Consider the following 17,546-nt stretch of genomic DNA (forward strand, 5'->3'; position numbering starts at 1 on the left):
TCCTCTAGGTGCACTTTATGTTTTCTGAAAGTTTGTAATTGTTGTGATGAAACATTCTGCAGAAAAAGCTATGGATTTTATAGAAAGAGGGCAAAATGGAACCAACTAATTCATCCAATGGTTAGCTGATTGCTCATGACATCGTGTATCACATGTTGAATGCGATGCTGATTTTGAAGAGTAGCCAATTGTAGATCATTAAACTTCTATTGTAAATCTCTGTAACCTAATTCCCTATAGTCAAGGACTTGTTTACCCTGATTCAGCTTTATTCATTTAGATTGCGGTGAGAGTGTATTTTGTGAATTGTGATTTTTTGTAAATTAGTTTGAGTTGAAGTTTTTTTGTGAATTAGGCCACCTGATATGAAGAATCTAAAATTATCAGGACAGAAATTTAAATATTCATATACTATAAAATTTCCATGCTTTAAAGCAATGCTCCGCAACCTTTTCTCACCTGCGACGCACAAAAAATCTTTCTGGAATTTCGTGGCACACCAAAGAGTTTCGAGTTATCAGGGAAGTGCCGAAAAAATTCAAATGCTGACACACTTACAATCACACACACAACAGTGAAATATATGAAAACATTTAAAATAGACATTATTAAGAGGAAAAAATTGTCATTGTGTATTAAATACATGATAAAAAATTGCAAAATGTCAAATACATGTATTTGATTGCGGCACACCTATATCCTACTCATGGCACACCAGTGTGCCGCGGCACACTGGTTGCGGAGCACTGTTTTAAAGCATTAGACATTTCCATGAATCATGCACATTATAGTGTAGATTTCTCGATTGATTGTAGTAGTATAGTACTAGTACACTCATTCTCAGTGTAAATTTCTCAAAAAATTTCTCATTTGTGCATGGCGAAAAGGATGATTGTAAATGGCACATGCTTTCTCAAAAGCATAAAGAAATTGGTGCTGCAAAATCTAAAGAAATAACAGATTTCTTCATTGAAGTTGATGAAATTAGTGTCATAAAAGGCATAGGTTATTTTGTTCGATTTTTAACTGAACATAATCTGCCAGTTTGATTCTGCCATAACAAAAGAAAAACAAAAAAAATTTAGCTGCAGCCACACCAAAAATTTGGGAAGTGTGAAAACTCTTGTAGAAAGTACTGTTGTTAGTATTGTAAATTAAGTATACAATACATCATTTGCTCTAATTACAGATGATAATAATGATAGAAAACTGTACCTTTTGATTATGGCATATTGTAGCAAAGAAAAAGAAGTGATAATTACTTCATTGATTTGTATTTTAGAATTCAGGAATAATACTGGAGAAGGTATTTTAATTGTATAAATGAATACTTTATAAGCAAAGATTTAAAGTGGAAAAATTGCTTATTATTTTTATCAGGCAGTGCTGGTAATATGTAGGGAAAATTTAAAGGTGTAGCATCATTTATCAAAATTCATCAACCAGATATAGTCATCCGAGGTTGCCCATACCACTTCTTGCATATAGCTGTAAAAAACGCTACGGAAAAATTAATTGGCTCAGCAATGAACATGTTAGTAAATATATATTTTTATATAGGAAAAGTTCAAAACTCAAGCACGGCTTCAAGCTTGCTCAACAAATTTTGGGACAGAATGCAGAATCTCATAAAATTTTGAAACACTGCGGTACGAGATGGCTCTCTCTTTTAGAGTCTATTACAAGATGTTTGGAGCAATGGGATGCTCTGATTGATATTTTTTTGGTGGTAAATCAAATAACAGTGATAATGAAAGAAAGAGATTGTAAAGCATTAAAAAAGAGTTATATTCACCTACCACCAAATTGTATTTATTATGTTTGAAGAATAAATTTTATCTTTGTTAACAGTGAGCTATAACAGTAAATATTAACTTGCAACAATAAGCTTCTTATATACATAAATTGAGAAGAGAACTTGTTGAACTTTTAATGAATTGGTAGATTTTATAAAACCATCAGTAATTTCTAAAGGAAATGCAGACGTTTCTCAGACATCTGTTACATTTCAAAAGTGTAATAATCAAAAAGAGAATGAAAATTTAGTGATTGGTGCAGAAACAAGATTGATTGCCAAGATGAATAAAAGTGAAATTTAATTATTTTCAATTTTGTGTGAGTCTCTTGTAACTGCATGCTCTCGTATATAATAGATAAATTTCCTCTAAATGATCCATTTCTGAAACATGCCGAAGCTGCTGACATTAACTTCATAACTAAAGTTTAATTTTCCTATGTTCATTTCTTGCTAAATACTTTCCCATCTATTATTGGTGAAAAAGATCTTAATCAAGTGGAAATTGAGTTTTCTATGTATCAAGTAGATAATTCGAAAGAAGTTGCAGTGTTATGTATTGATATTGGGTTGGAGCATAAGTAATAGCCGTTTATGTTGTGTTTAAAATCACGCGGTAATAATAAAATGTATTGGCATAATGTTTTGTGTTATTCAAAAGAGAGTCTTTCCCTCTACAAGATGCCGTATTTGATTTTTTTGTCTGAGCTAATTTTTGTTATTTTTCAGATCATTAAAATGAAGTGTCAAGTTAACAAAAATAAGCATTTTCAACACCCACCTTCTTTTTGCATTTAATCGAGGCTCCAATGCTGAGAAGCAGCCTGAGGTTTTTGTGAAGTGTATGTAGAAGGTGCAATGCCTGAACGAACTGCAAGAAATTAGTTTGCCAGATTCAAAAATAGAAATTTCGCCCTCGAAGATGCTGCTCGTTCCGATGACCAATGAGTTTGGTGAAGAGCGTTTGAATCAACTTCTGCACGAAGACGCGTGTCAAACCATTTGAGAATCAGCCGAATGAATGGGCTGTAGCCAAGTGACTATAGTTCAACATCTTGGGTCTATGGGGAAAGTACAAAAACTCGGCTATTATTGACTAATTTATTGTTTTGTTAAAATAAAACTTTTAAATTAAAAAAGGCCATTACTTATGCTTCAACCCAATATACATAACATGGGGAAAAATTGCAGAATTAAAAGATATGAATGGGTGCATGAAGTACAAAGTATTGCATATTTTAATACTTGCTGCATTAATAATACCTCATTCAAATGCAGCTTGCAAAAGAACTGCATGCATTTTTATAATAAAAAAATAAAATAAAAAAAAAAAAAAAAAAAAAAAAAACAGACAGAATTTTGACCAAATTTAGGTAAGAAAACACTTGAAGCAGTTCTGATTGAAAAGGTAAACATGCAGGCAGAACTGTGTTGCAAAAAAAAAAAAATTCTCTAATTCAGGATTTAAGCTTGCTATGCATGCTACATATGAATGTTCGCATTCATAATTTAAAGTATTTTTTTATAATTATATGTGTTATTCTTATGTATCTCTCTCTCTCTATATTTTTAAAATTTTAGTCCTTATAGAAATCAGAATCAGAAACCTCATAAAGATATAGGATTTATGGATTCTGGTTTCCTGTATGATTATTAGTGATTTAAAACTATTTGCCTGTATAATATATTGGTAGGTTTAGTGATATTTGTACTTGAGGAATAAAATGAAAATTTCTGATTAAATATGCATATAATTTACAAGAAAAGTTTTAATTATTCAGTTTTTATATACCGGGTGGCCATAATTAAACTGACAGTGCTCACAGTGTTCTGTAGCGCAATCTATTTGCGAGAATGGCACCACATTTTGTAGGAAGATTAAACAAGACGGGGGGACGAAGGATTCCGCGAAAAAAATTAGTTCCAAAATTCACCACTAGGGGAATATTTGGCGCTGTGTAATAGAAAATAGAGTGTTAACAAATGCAAATTAATACGGAATAAAATTACTTTTTATTATGGATATGCCTTACAGTACGATATGGAAAATCTTACGAAAGATTATCAACTTCTATCCGTACAAGATCAGCCATGTACAGGAATTACTGTATCCCAACCATGATAAGTGATTGACTTTTGCTTTCACCTTCCTTGCCAGAATGGAGGTGGATGATGCTTGGCCGTGATGGATGATCTTATGGGGAGACGAGACCCACTTTTACCTGAATGGAACTGTGAATACCCAGAACTGCCGAACTTGGGATGACAAATCACCACATGCAGTCACAGCAATTCCCTTACATTTACCAAAGGTAACTGTTTGGTGTGGGTTCACAGCGGATTTTATCGTAGGTCCATTCTTCTATGAGAACATTACCCCGACAGGACCGGAAACCTTTTCTGTTACCGGAGAGAAATATCGCCACATGTTGAACAGCTTTGTTATTCCGGCACTTCAGCAAAGACAGTGCCTGGGGGGAAATCATTTTCATGCAAGATGGAGCCCCTCCACACGTTGCTGTATGGGTGTAAAGATGCTACAACAGAAATTCACAACAGAAAGAGGCATTAGCCGCTACTTTCCAACTGCATGGCCATCTCGGTCGCCTGATCTTACCCCATACGACTTCTGGCTATGGGGTTACCTTGAGTCCAAGGTCTATCAAGGAGTGGTCCAGGACCTGGCTATGTTGAAGGATAACATATCACGGACTGTACGGGAGATTCCTACAGACATGTTACTTTCTGCTGTTGTGCATACTGTGCACAGAATGCAATATGTTATCCACAACAACGGCAGCCACATTGAACCTCATTTGAATGCAAAATAAAAGGTAATTTCCGTATTGATTTGCATTTGTTAACACTCTATTTTCTATTACACAGCACCAAATATTCCCCTAGCGGTGACTTTTGGAACTAATTTTTTTTTCGCAGAATCCTTCGTCCCCCGTCTTGTTTAATCTTCCTACAAAATGTGGCGTCATTCTCGCAAATAGATCGCGCTACAGAATACTGTGAGCACTGTCAGTTTAATTATGGCCTCCCATTATATATTCGGATTTGAAGTTAAATGTAATTAAATTGATTGTGGTTAATGCTTAATTAAAAAAATATGCCTTACATAAGACTGACCTACTGACAAGTTTTGCTGTAGATTGAAATTTATGTGTACTGTCTCGTTTTGGTTTTTATTTTATGATCTTTTTCCATTTGTGTTCTAGTCAGTTTTTGTTATCTGCAGTAATTTTTTAATTTGCAGTTTTAGTTTTCTGGGGTTATTTATTTATTTAATTTTGGTTCTAGTATTATTCTACGGTATTTATTTTTGCTGTTTGGTGAAGAATATGAATTTAAGAATTCATTTGTACAATTTATATACTATATATGTAAAATAGAAATATGTAAAACAAACTTATAATTTTTCTTGGCAGTTGTCCCTTAACATTGGAATTTAATTTGGATATTTTTCCTTCCATCCTTTTCATAACAATGTCATGGCTAATTTCAAACTTAAAGTCAAAATTTGCAAACCAAAGTATTTCTCTTTTGAACTAAGCCTCCATATTGTATAATTGCTTCCAGCTTCTTTTGCTAATAATAAGGTGCTGCTGTCTTCTTACCACATTATCAATAATGTAAATGTTATGTCCTGGAACAACCACAATCAGTATGCCAAGTTATTTGTGGTCACAATTGTCAATATAAAAAGGAATATTTAAGCCTGCCTCAGCTGTGAAAATTGTTCTTCATAATGCATCATCTAAATTATTATCTGTTTTCAATGAATCTGCATATTACACACATTTATATGAAAATACAAAAAAAACTTCATATGGATTATTTTGTAGTAAGTTAAGCTTAAATTTTTTAAACATCTACATTCAAGATTTCTTTTGATCCATTGAAGAGTAACAAAAATTGTATGCATAATTTTAACATAAATGAGAAAGTACATGATGATAATTCAGAGCAGAATTAAACATTGCATTACCAGAAAAATTGAAACAAGTCTACAGAAATTTGTAAAGTAAATCTTTTGCCATTTTTTTCGAATATTTTTCAGTGCTTTGTATTTAATGTAGTAATGTATTATTTTGGTTAATAGATGTTAACACTGTTTGTTATCTTGTAATGATACGCAAATCAGTTTAACTGAAAATTTCTCTTCCAGACAAAGAAGTATGCTGATGTCATTATTCCTAGAGGAGCTGATAATGAAGGTAAGCATATATGTTAGTTTTATTTATTTATTGCACTGTATATACTTTCAAAGATAAAGAAGGGTGTATTCAAGCAAACTAAATTAAAATACGTATATTATATGTATGTATCTATAAAACATATGTTGTTCCCTCTTTGACTTCAAAGGTTCTTGGCATTATTAACATAATTTATGGACACGGTATAAAAATTGCATTTACTCCATTCTTTTATACTGAATTGGATATATTAATATTATTTCTATACCCAATTTTTTATTAGTTTTTTATCTATAAAGCATATGCTCTTCCCTCTTTGACTTCAAAGGTTCTTGGCATTATTAACATGATTTATGGACACGGTATAAAAATTGCATTTACTCCATTCTTTTATACTGAATTGGATATATTAATATTATTTCTATACCCAATTTTTTATTAGTTTTTTATTATTCAAACTTCAAAATAGCATCATTTCTGGTATTATTATTATTATTATTATTCAAACTTCAAAATGGCATCATTTCTGGTTTAAAATAGGTTTAAAAATAAGCTGTATATGTTTAATGCGGTTATGATAACTTCTTTTATGTAAGACCTGAATGAAAATTTTTTTATTGTTGTCAGTTTAATACTTATTTGTACATATATATATAGGGTGATTTGCTTAAGTGTATCAAGGTGGAATAAGTTACTCAAAGATGATTTGGAATTACAAAGCAGTTTTTGGGCAGGAACACAATTCTCATGTGCATAAAAGGAAAATAATAATAATAATAATAATAAAAATGAAGAAGAGAGTGATGCAATAATCAGCAAATTGTTACAGTTAAAATATTCGTAAGCACAGTAAGTGCTAAGTTACACTTGCCAACTATGATACATGCCTAACACTGGTGCAGCATAGAATCCCGAACTTTTTGGAATAGAACAGGAGTCTTGTGGATTATCATGCTAGCTAAGCTGATGCATGCAACAAGATTCTCCTCATCTTGTTGAGGTGAGTGAGTGAGTGAGTGCACCGCTATGATGGCTTCCGACCACGGACATGAACCAAACGGAATTATATACCATCACGGCGGGGAAGACTCTAGAGTAACAAGGTTGAATATTATAAACTAATAACAGTTTTTACATATTGTTAACTGCAAGGCACTAAGCGTTATTCTGGTTATCTGCTTAAGTTCTGAACTTTTGAAACATTATAATATTATCCATCGTTGTTTCTGCTTAGGCAGTGTCCTGAGATTTTTTCTATTTTATCAAGGGCTATTCTGTTTTTGAGTGTGTTAGTCGTCCACATTGCCCAGGCACAGTCCGCTGGTTTCTTCAAGTGCCAGGTTCTTGTATGTACACAATGGAAGTAATAATGGTCTGTGTCGCCTTCCTCTCCGCATTCGCAGAAAGGAGTATCCCTAAGTCTGAATCTGTTCAGGTATACTGGGAATGGTCCATGACCTGTCAAGAACTGTGTTAGGCTAGCACAGTGGGTCTTTATTTCCATGTTAACTTTTGGCAGTAAGCGAAATGACCTTCGTCCTACCTCTGCCTCTGTCCATCTACTTTGCCAATTTTGTAGCAGACTTGTCAAAGTTGTTCGCTTAATATGAGACCAAGGAAGTTTAGTTGGTCTTTCTAATATATCCGTGCAATTGGCTGCCTGCTTGGCCAGTAGGTCAGCGGCTTCATTGCCTTGAATCCCTGTGTGAGCGGGAACCCATTTTAAAGTGGGTCTTTGCGAAATAGGCATTGTCAGAAGCTGTTTCTGAATTCTGTATACCAATGGACTCCGGCTGTTTTGACTTGCGATAGCCGCCAGACTTGATGCTGAATCACTGAGTATGGAGAATTTCTCCTGTTGACATGTGTTCGCATATCTAATTGCAGCACTGATAGCTAGAAGCTCTGCTTGGTATACCGAGTTGTTTGAGCCTAATTTCCTTTTCCACTCGAATGTTACAACTCCATTTTCTAGTCTACAAAAGGCGCTGCCCGTGCCGTTCTCAGTTTTGGAGCCATCTGTGAAAAGGTTATTACCGTACCTCTGAATTGGTTGGTCGTTTATACTGATACCGTCAGAGAGATTAAAAGCTGCTGGATGAAAGTTATTGCAGTTGTTTTGCTCCTCGTAGTCCGAGTGGTGATAACTATGACCCCAGAGTGTTGAAGTTTGACCCAGCCTGGTAACCCTTACGATAGCTGCCTCCCTTTCTACTATCAAATCTAGGGGAGGAATTCCTGCTAGTTGTTGTAGGGCTAGTGTTGACGTGGTACGGTAGGCCCTGCATACTTGAAGTAGCTGCTGTCTTTGAATAGAGAGCAGGGATCTTTTCATATGAGAGGTAAGTTCGCCACCCCAGATTGCTGCTCCATAAGCTATTACTCTTTCTGTAATGGTTCTATGCCAAATTTTTAGTAGCTTAGATGAGATACCCCATTTATGTGAAGTCATGCGTCTCATGTTGTTGCTTAGGATGCTAATTCGAGTCTTAAGATTCCTGACATGTGGCATCCAAGAAAGTCTGTTGTCGAGTAATAGCCCAAGATATTTCAATTGGGGGAAACATTTTACCAGTATCCCATGGAGTTTAATGCTTGGGTTACGTCTTAGCTGCCTGCTACGTCCTATGAGCAAAGCTTTAGTTTTCTCTGCCGAAATCTGAAGCTTATGTGCTCTGGCCCATTGGGAGAACAGATCAAGACAGTATTGAGATCTCATTTCGAGGTTACTCCTTCCTGCCACAACTAGCATAAAATCGTCCGCATAGGCTATGATTCGAGCGTATTCTACGCTCTCAAACTGACGAAATGCCGAGTTTGCCACTATATTCCACAGTGTTGGTCCAAGGCATGACACCTGTGGGCATCCTCTAAAGACATTTTTGACATAAATGCCGCTGTCTGATGTTACTTGTACACTTCGATCTTGAAGGTACGAGCGAAGGATGGTAATAATGGCTGTTGGGCAGGCCATGTTGTACAGCAAATTTATTACGTCTGGCCACCAAAGGGAGTCAAAGGCTCCCTTGATGTCAATGGCTATTGCCAGTGAGTGCAAATTGTTATCCTTGTTCTGTTTGATAGTGGCCATTAAGTCTTTTATGGCATGTTCAGTAGAGTTGCCCATTCGGAATCCATATTGGTTGGGATGCAGGGCGTTGTTCCTTTGCAGGAAGAAGTCCAATCTGTAAAGAATTACTCTTTCCAATACCTTACCGAGCGCTGGTAGTAGACAGACTGGCCTGTAAGATGTAGGTTCTGCCGGAGTTTTGCCTGATTTTAGGAATAACGCTACTTCTGCCAACTTCATATTTTTAGGAAAGTACTGATGTTTCCAGCAAGCTGAAATGACCGCAAGGAATAGTTTTGGGAATTCCCGGTGTATCTCTCTAATGATGATATTATCAATTCCATCCGGACCTGGAGCTTTTTTGGGTGCCAGAGTACGTATGATGTTATCCACTTCCATTTGCGTAGGAGGGAGTTCGTCTCTTCTGGTAACTTGGCGAAATTTCATACTGTAGGTTTTTCTCGCTTCCTCTTGCTCCTCTAAGAAATCCTCTTCATCATCATCAGGAAAAACTGCATTTATGATCTCACTGATTACTTCGATGTTGGATGAGGCAGTGCTATTCACCATAGGCGAAAGGGTCGTAGGACGAAACACCTTGTTACATGTTATCTTTTGAGTAGGTCCAAAGGCTTTAGTGACATTACTACAGTAAGTTCTCCATGAGATTAACTTGGCCTCTTTAATTTTTCTTTTATATAAAGCTCTGGCTTTATTGTATGTTATCATTTTGAGTTGCCGTAGATATGGATCTACCGTGGATTGTGCTTTTCTGCGAAGTGCTCGAACTCTGCTCCTCTCTGTGTTAAGCTCTGGTGACCACCAGGATATCGAGTGTTTTGCCTTTACAGATTTCAAACGATATGCTTTGTGGGCGGCTTGCACTATTTTTGTAACTAGTAAATCGTAGAGATTATCTAAGGAGTTCCTGTCCTGGCAGTTGTTGAAATCTTTGATAAATTTCTTTACATGCGCTCGAATGTGTTCCCGTAAAATGGAATGTCCTCCAAATGTCGTTTTGAATCTTTTCTTTATTATGTAGTCTATAGGAATATCCAGCCTGTAAGTAATAATTTTGTGATCACTGAGTGACGGCAGGTCACTCACTGTCCAATCTTGTATGTACGGAGTTGTATTGGGAGTTGATATTGTTAGATCTGGCCACCCTTGAGCTCTAGATGTTTCAAAGGTAGGCGGTGAGTCCTGAGCATTGATGACAATGAAATGCTTACTGTCTAAGAATTCGAGTACCGCAATTCCCCTTCGGTTCTCCGAGTCAGCACCCCATAGTTGACTGGTGGCGTTAAAGTCTCCTGCTATGATACAGTGTGATGCCCCAGTTAGGAGGTTAGAATTAAGTTCCTCTAATAGAGAAATAATATCTTCGCTCGGGGGTAGATACACAGCAATAATATCAATGCTGCAATTACTAGTGTCTAGTCTGATGGAGACTGTATGCTCTGTGATTTTCATTAGGAGAGGGGAGAGAGGGCCACTGTAAATAATAGCAGCTAGCTGATTCTTTGAGAGAAACGTTCTGCTGTGTGTTGGAACACTAGGAATCACTCCGTTGAAAACGTATGGCTCTTGGAAGATTCCGACATTGGCAGCAGTATGTGTCATTACTTGCAGCGTATTTATGGTTGCTGCATAGCACTTCTGCAAGTTACACTGTAAAAATCGAAGACCTGCTATATGTTTGTTTAGTGTCATCTTGGTTTAGTTCTTTGCAGTGGTCCTTCTCAGACTCTCGAAATGGGCTCCATACACTGGGCAGGAACTTGAAGTAGTTGGGTGATCTGTGCTGAAAGAGGTCCCCTTTTCAGAATTACTACTGCAGCAATTAGTGCAACTCACTTTTTCCGAGCTACACTCCTGCGTCGGGTGGCTGTTACCACACTTCGCGCAAACTGGAGCGTTTTTACAGTTCCTGCTATAGTGACCGAACTCGTGGCAGTTGTAACAGCGTATGATCCTAATGTATGGACGGAGAGGACAAGACTCAAAACCCAGTAAAAGACGGCCTAGCTTAACTAGGTGTTCTGCTGACTTAGGATCTATGTCTATCACCCAGTTTTTCCTTCCGCTTTGCCCGGAACGGCTTGCTCGTATTTGAAAAGCACTGGGATTGAAATTGGGCAGTTGGTCTACAAGTGCTGCTGTTAGATCTTCTTTTCCTAGATTCTCAGGTACTCCAAAAATAATTACACTTTCCCTTCTTGGCTTGGGCTCCCGAAATTCAAGTGTCTCTAGTAGTGCTGGCCTGTCCTCGATTGCCTGTTTCAGGCGTAGCAGGTGAGCTTTTTCTCGACACCGGATGAGAAGCTCTCTGGACCTTGTCGGCCGAATCTGCACTAAAGTGATCCCTAGCTGGGAGGGTTTCAAATCTGCCGAAAGTTGAGCTTTAATCCCTTCGGGTGTCCGTGTGGAGTTCTTTGATCTTAATAATAGAACGTGCTCCGATAGAACTGGAGAAGATCTTGAAGGTGGAGAAGTTTTCCACTTCTTTCGTGTCACCTCAGTGAAGGAATATTCTTTTGTGGACTGTTCTTCTGGGGCTGAGGATTCCACTGCTTGATAAGACTCGGAATGTTGAGGATTCTCGTGAGATGGCTGTAAACTGTGTGCGAGTTGCTGTTGTTGCAGAGCCAAGACTTGTCCCTGTAGCTGGACGAGATAAACCTCTTGTTCCGTTAACGTTATGCGAACGGTGTTCACAAAAGATGTAAATTGCTTTCTTTCAGAAGCATTTAGTCTGTGAGATTCCTTTGCTTGTAAGATGAATAACTGGAGTTGGTTACAGATGTGGTTAATTGCTTCCAACCTGGAGTTAGGTGTCGATGTGCTAGCAGCACCTTTAACAGAGGGGGGAGAATGTTGAATATTATGCTCCGTGCCGGCCGGTGATGAGGGAGTATCCGAAGGCATAGTAAGTAAGAGAACACAATGAAGATGCTTTCAGAGCATAAAAAACGAATGATGAGATGAATGATGGATACACATGCACCTGCAATATTCCAGGAATACTCAGTTTACGCGATAGCACTGTAAGGAAAGGTAGCGGAACACAATGAACACACTTCACGACGCTAAACTTGAATGAGGAGATGCACGATCAGATCGCATGCACTTGGGCTAGAGTACTAAGCATGTACCGTAGCAATAATAGATTAAATAGTTGCAAGAACACAATGTGTGCACTTTCACGGCACTAAAGTGGATGAGGTGATGTATAATGAAACCTCATCATAGACCAGGATTTTTAGATAACATTAGAGAAAGGAATCTAGGCAAGACAGGTTGGGAAAACATGCAGGCAAATGAATAGGGCTTCTATGACCAATCCACTTTGTAGCAGCTTTGTTTGCTAGAATATGCCGCATTGGTTAACAGATTGCAGCCAAAAAGTGAAATTGCACTGCAAACTTTTTATCATTCAGCAATGCAATCTACAGTGCATAATCAGCAAGAAGCAGTTGTTGTACATGTTACTCAACATAAGGATACAAGTAGTTCAAATCAAGTAATCATCTGCAGGAAGCAGTGAGGTTTGTAACAATCACTTGTATATGTGGATTCTTTTCTGCATAATGAATCACCAGCTCTTATACTTCAGGTTATACGTGCCGTTTGTTCCTGATTCCTTTTACTTGTCCTGAAGGATCCTTTATTGCACAATCTTTGATGAAGCCATGCAACATCTGGTGATTTGAAGAATTCACTTTTTCGGGTGTCATTCATTGTACGGGCGCACTGTGAATCCTAATTCATCATACAGGCGCACTCATCCATTACATTCGGCCACTTCATATGCTAGATGCATATCCTCTAACTCAGAATTACTGAAACCTTTCCTTCTACTTCCTCTGTAGTTGATTGTTGCATACTGAATTTTATGTGTGGAGGTTTTATATGTTCCACAACAATACCCTCTGTTGCACTATGAATGCATTTCCACCCTTACGCTGCTATGTATTTTCGAAACGTTTTTGAGTAAACTACCCCTCTCTGACGCAAATTACCCTGTGCAAACATATCTTATTTGCATTACAAGTGCTGTTTTAACTTTTTTTTAAAGCTCTTTAAGCTTTGATAACTCATTTAATAAATAAAGAAGCTAATAATGAATATATACCTATTTATTAGCATTAATGATTGCCACACAATGTTCCAGTATATTAGACTTTCAGACTTTCATTTGATTGTGACTTTTCTGTATTCCATATTGCTTTTGCTTGAGTTTGACATTAACCTCATATATTTGTTAGAAACATTTTTTACATTTTGCAAATACATTGAGATTTTTTATTGCTTTTGTATGAGTTTGATCCCCCTTACATTTATTAGAGGAATTTTTACATTTTGCAAATGCATGAGATTTTCTGAATTAGGGAAATGCATTCACATTTCTGTAGAGAATGCAATGAACGATTTATTAATTACTGTTTATAACATACCAGCAGCTTGTTAGTTATATTATTTATGCAAAATTTTAATTCCGCTTTGAATTATCATTATATACCTTCACATTTATGATAGAGTTATGTATGTATATATATATTTTTTACTCTTATGTTTATCATAAGAAATCCTGAATGCAGATATTTCAAAAATGTAATCTTAATTTACTAAAAGTTAACCTATTAGACTTTCTTTTGTGTTTTCATGTTAATACAAGCTGAAATGGACACTTTTCATTTACTTGATGATTTAAAATATGATCAGTAAAAGAAACCTTAATATATGCAATTGAAAATAGTATATGAATGGATTTGAAACTCTTACTGAAAAATCTTAACTTGAAGAATATGGGGTTAAGGATAGTGGTTCGTGTATACTTTACATGTAACAGCAAAAGCAGAAATCTTTTGTTTTACTTTACTTAGCAATAGACTTGTGTTACAAGCATATCTGTGTCTTTTTATTATTATTATTTATTTTGTATGTTGCATAATCATACTGCATACTTGGATTAACAGTTACATTTTTTACTGAGACAGTTAGCATTAGTCATATTACATTTGTACTAGATAATAATAAAGTAAAATTTTCTAAAAGGTACTGTATAATAAACTATTAGTTCCCCCCCCCCCACTGTGTAAGAATTAGTAGTAATTCTGGAGCACAGATTAAATATTTCCATTTTAAAAATAATTATATATCTCAAAAATAAATGAATAAATAAAAGTTATTCTTCAAAAACCATTAGGAAATGCACTGCACATTTTTATAAAAAAGTTCTTTTTTTTTGTTTGTTTGTTTTTGTTTGTTTCTAATGGTAGATTATGAACAGTTACAGCAAAAATACAAGAACAAAGAACATAGAATACAGCAATACAATAAGGGGGAAAAAACAGCTGCAACAGAGTCAATTAATCTAACATATCTCTTGCCTCCCAGTAACGCTCGGCGAGAAAAGTCTTGCGCAGAGCAGGACAGTGGGGTAGATGTGCGGCATCCATCACCTCTCCAGAGCTGCACAGAGTGCATATTGGAGAAGGAACAATTTTGATTCTATGAAAATGATGTTGTAGGCAGTCATGTCCGGAGGCAAGGCGGAATTCAGCGACCACTCGCCTTGGGCCATTACACAAATTCGGGATAGCATTCTTCCAAGACTTATGAGAAACACAATTATAGAGATCATCCTGAGCACGTACTTTGATACGTCTTTTAATAAGGTCCCTAATAGTACGGAAAGGCAAAGGACGAGAAATATTCTGCATGATTAAAGCACCCTTTTTTGCCAAGAAGTCGGCTTTCTTGTTACCTGGAATCCCACAGTGGGCAGGAACCCACTGGAGAACAATAGTTTTCTCAAGTGAAGCCAGGTTTTTATAGATAAAGTCGACATTCCAATATGTTCTGTGATATCGGATTTTTATCTGAAACGATATCCAACAGAACAGCTCGGGAATCACTGAGTATAACAGCTCTTGAGAATTTTTCCAAGTGGCATATAGTTGGTACAGAGCTGTGCGAATTGCAGCAATTTCACCATCAAATGCAGAACCTTGTCTCACATTCACTTAGAAAGAGAAAATTTTGGAGAAAACTCTGGCACCTGCATTAAGGCCATCAGACAGGAAGAATCCATCAGTGAAGATCCGAAGTCGCTCTGGCTCAGGGTAAAAATTATTTACCACATCGAAAGCGAGGGCTCTCAAAATAGATGGATCCGTATTACATTTCGTTACTTTTTGACCCAGGTCAAGATTAGTCCAGAAAGATTTCAAATTTATTGGATTTTTGTAGTGGAACAAGTAATTCTAGTTCATTCATTAAACCAAGTGAATTTTTTAACTGAAAAACTCTCTGTAGAAAGCCCATCTGGGTCTTTAGATTTCTAGTCAGATCTTGATTGACTTTATTCCAGGGTGAAAGACATCCAGGAACTCTAATGATCTTTTCCCAGAGAATTAAGGCCCTCTCTTGGATTACGGTTCTAAGGGTTTATCACCAGTTAACATAAACATGGTGTCAATCGGGGTGGACTTCACGGCTCCAGAAACAATATGTAAGCACTGATTTTGGATTTTTTCTAGAGTATAGAGTACATTTTCTATGGCCACAACAAGTGGTTCACAGCAATAAGTCAGAAGAGGGAGGATAAACGAATGATAAGTTTGGAGCAGGGTTTGTCCAGTGCAACCCCACCTTGCCCCAGCAAGGCATTTAAGGACACTGAGTCTCTTCGTAGCACAGTTGTACAAGTCCTCTACATATGGCTTCCATGTTAATTTGCTATCAAATGTCACACCCAAATATTTAAATTTATTGCGCAAGGGAATTTGGGTACTCTGATATATCAGCTGAAGATCCAAAGATTGGTGCATGAGTGAGAAAGTTAGGCAGTATGATTTATTGAAGTTAATTTTTATCAAAAGTTAAAACATTTATTTTCCATATTTAGGTAAAATATCAGTAATTATGTGTACATTTTATATATATACTTTTTGTAAAAAGGTATGTATTTTTCATAAATCAATGCATTTTGCAGGTGTTGATATTTATAGTACTTAATGTCTGCATATTGTTATAACTGAAAATTATAGTTCTACATTTCTTTCAAAATGTTTAGTTTTGAAATCTAAACTTATATTATGTGATTCTGTTCATTGGTTTGTATGTTAATATCCTATGAAATGGCATATAATTTAGTTCACACTTATTATGCAATTTTAATGGTAATAATGAGTGTAGCTGTTTATAATTGCACTAAGAATGTGAGGATGTCTTACTTTTAAAGTTTTTAATAAATATATTGTTGCGTGCATACGGGTTTGTTATGAAATGAATGCACAAGTCCGATGAAAAATGAACAAAAATTTATTATTATCACAACAAAAATGCTTAAATTTTCTCAAATTATCATGCAGTATTACAATATCTCACAGTAGTTATCTTTTAACTACTCAAATGTCCAATAGAACGTAATTCAAAACAGCTAAAGAAAGCTAATCCGCGAATTCGCTACAATCAACAAGAGCAGTTTTCTAAACAACAACAAACTAAGCAACTACTACAAACTGAGATGTTTTCCTCCTTTTATAAGATTTTAAAATCAAGTGCTAGAATTTTCCAGTACTTTCTCGAAATCAAAAAGAGATATTTATTTATTTAATGCACACGCTCTTGTATTTTCAATTTTCCGGCTTAGCTTTCTTCTTTTAATATTCGTCACGCGCTGCACTGCTCGGGAAATAAAACCAATTAATTTATAATTGAACTAACATTAGCTTTTTAAATACCAAATTCGTAACACTGCCCCCTTCCCAAGGACTGCACGTCCCAGGCAGTACAATCCCTGGAAGGAAGCTAAACTTACAACTGTGGCATAAATGCATTAATAAGCATTATATTACAATAATAAACAACATGAACAATAAATGCAATAAATAAAACAAATCAAATGCTATCAAATACAATTCAAATACAAATCAAATACTAAATGCAAATCAAATACTAAATACAAATCAAATCAAATATACATTTAAAAACAAAAAGGACCATGGTCTTATACCATTTACAATTATTTACATTACGTACTATGGCCATAGTAATAAGCTAACCTGTCGTAAGAGTTCGAAGACTCGCCGATCCGAACCACGACGTCATTCGTGTTCAGCACTGTATATGTACCATCCGAAGGTGACTGTAATTTAGGACTCAGTCCTTTTCGTTGAATCGGGTTCCACAGCCACACCTTGTCTCCTTTGTTGGATCTATGTCTAGTAGCTCTTGTGTCGCATCTGGTCTTCATTTTCTCCGTCGCCAAGTTGACTCGCTTTCGTGCAGAACGATGCATCCTCTCAAACCGGGCCTGGGCATCTTGGATGTGTTCCTCAGGCGATGAAGGCGCATCCGTAGGGCGACTAAACAGGCGGTCACAAGGCAGATGAAGGTCTTGACCGAAGAGCTTCTGAGATGGAGAATAGCTGGTAGTCTTGCATTTCTTTTCGACCCTGGTATGATTTCG

At 36.3% G+C, this 17,546-nt stretch overlaps 1 protein-coding gene across 3 annotated transcripts in view; it reads left to right on the forward strand.

Annotated features, from left to right (window-relative positions):
* The window catches only part of Uck (Uridine-cytidine kinase), a 97,720-nt gene that overhangs the window by 39,010 nt on the left and 41,164 nt on the right, over positions 1–17,546 (forward strand). For all 3 annotated transcript variants that reach the window (XM_035351430.2, XM_035351431.2, XM_035351432.2), the window contains exon 6: positions 5,970–6,018. In XM_035351430.2, the coding sequence (XP_035207321.1) occupies positions 5,970–6,018 (49 nt within the window). The remainder of the gene's footprint in view (positions 1–5,969; positions 6,019–17,546) is intronic.

Source organism: Stegodyphus dumicola, chromosome 9 (assembly GCF_044657685.1).
Source record: "Stegodyphus dumicola isolate Sdum_Otavi_A_Nest chromosome 9, ASM4465768v1".
Taxonomy (NCBI): Eukaryota; Metazoa; Arthropoda; class Arachnida; order Araneae; family Eresidae; genus Stegodyphus; species Stegodyphus dumicola.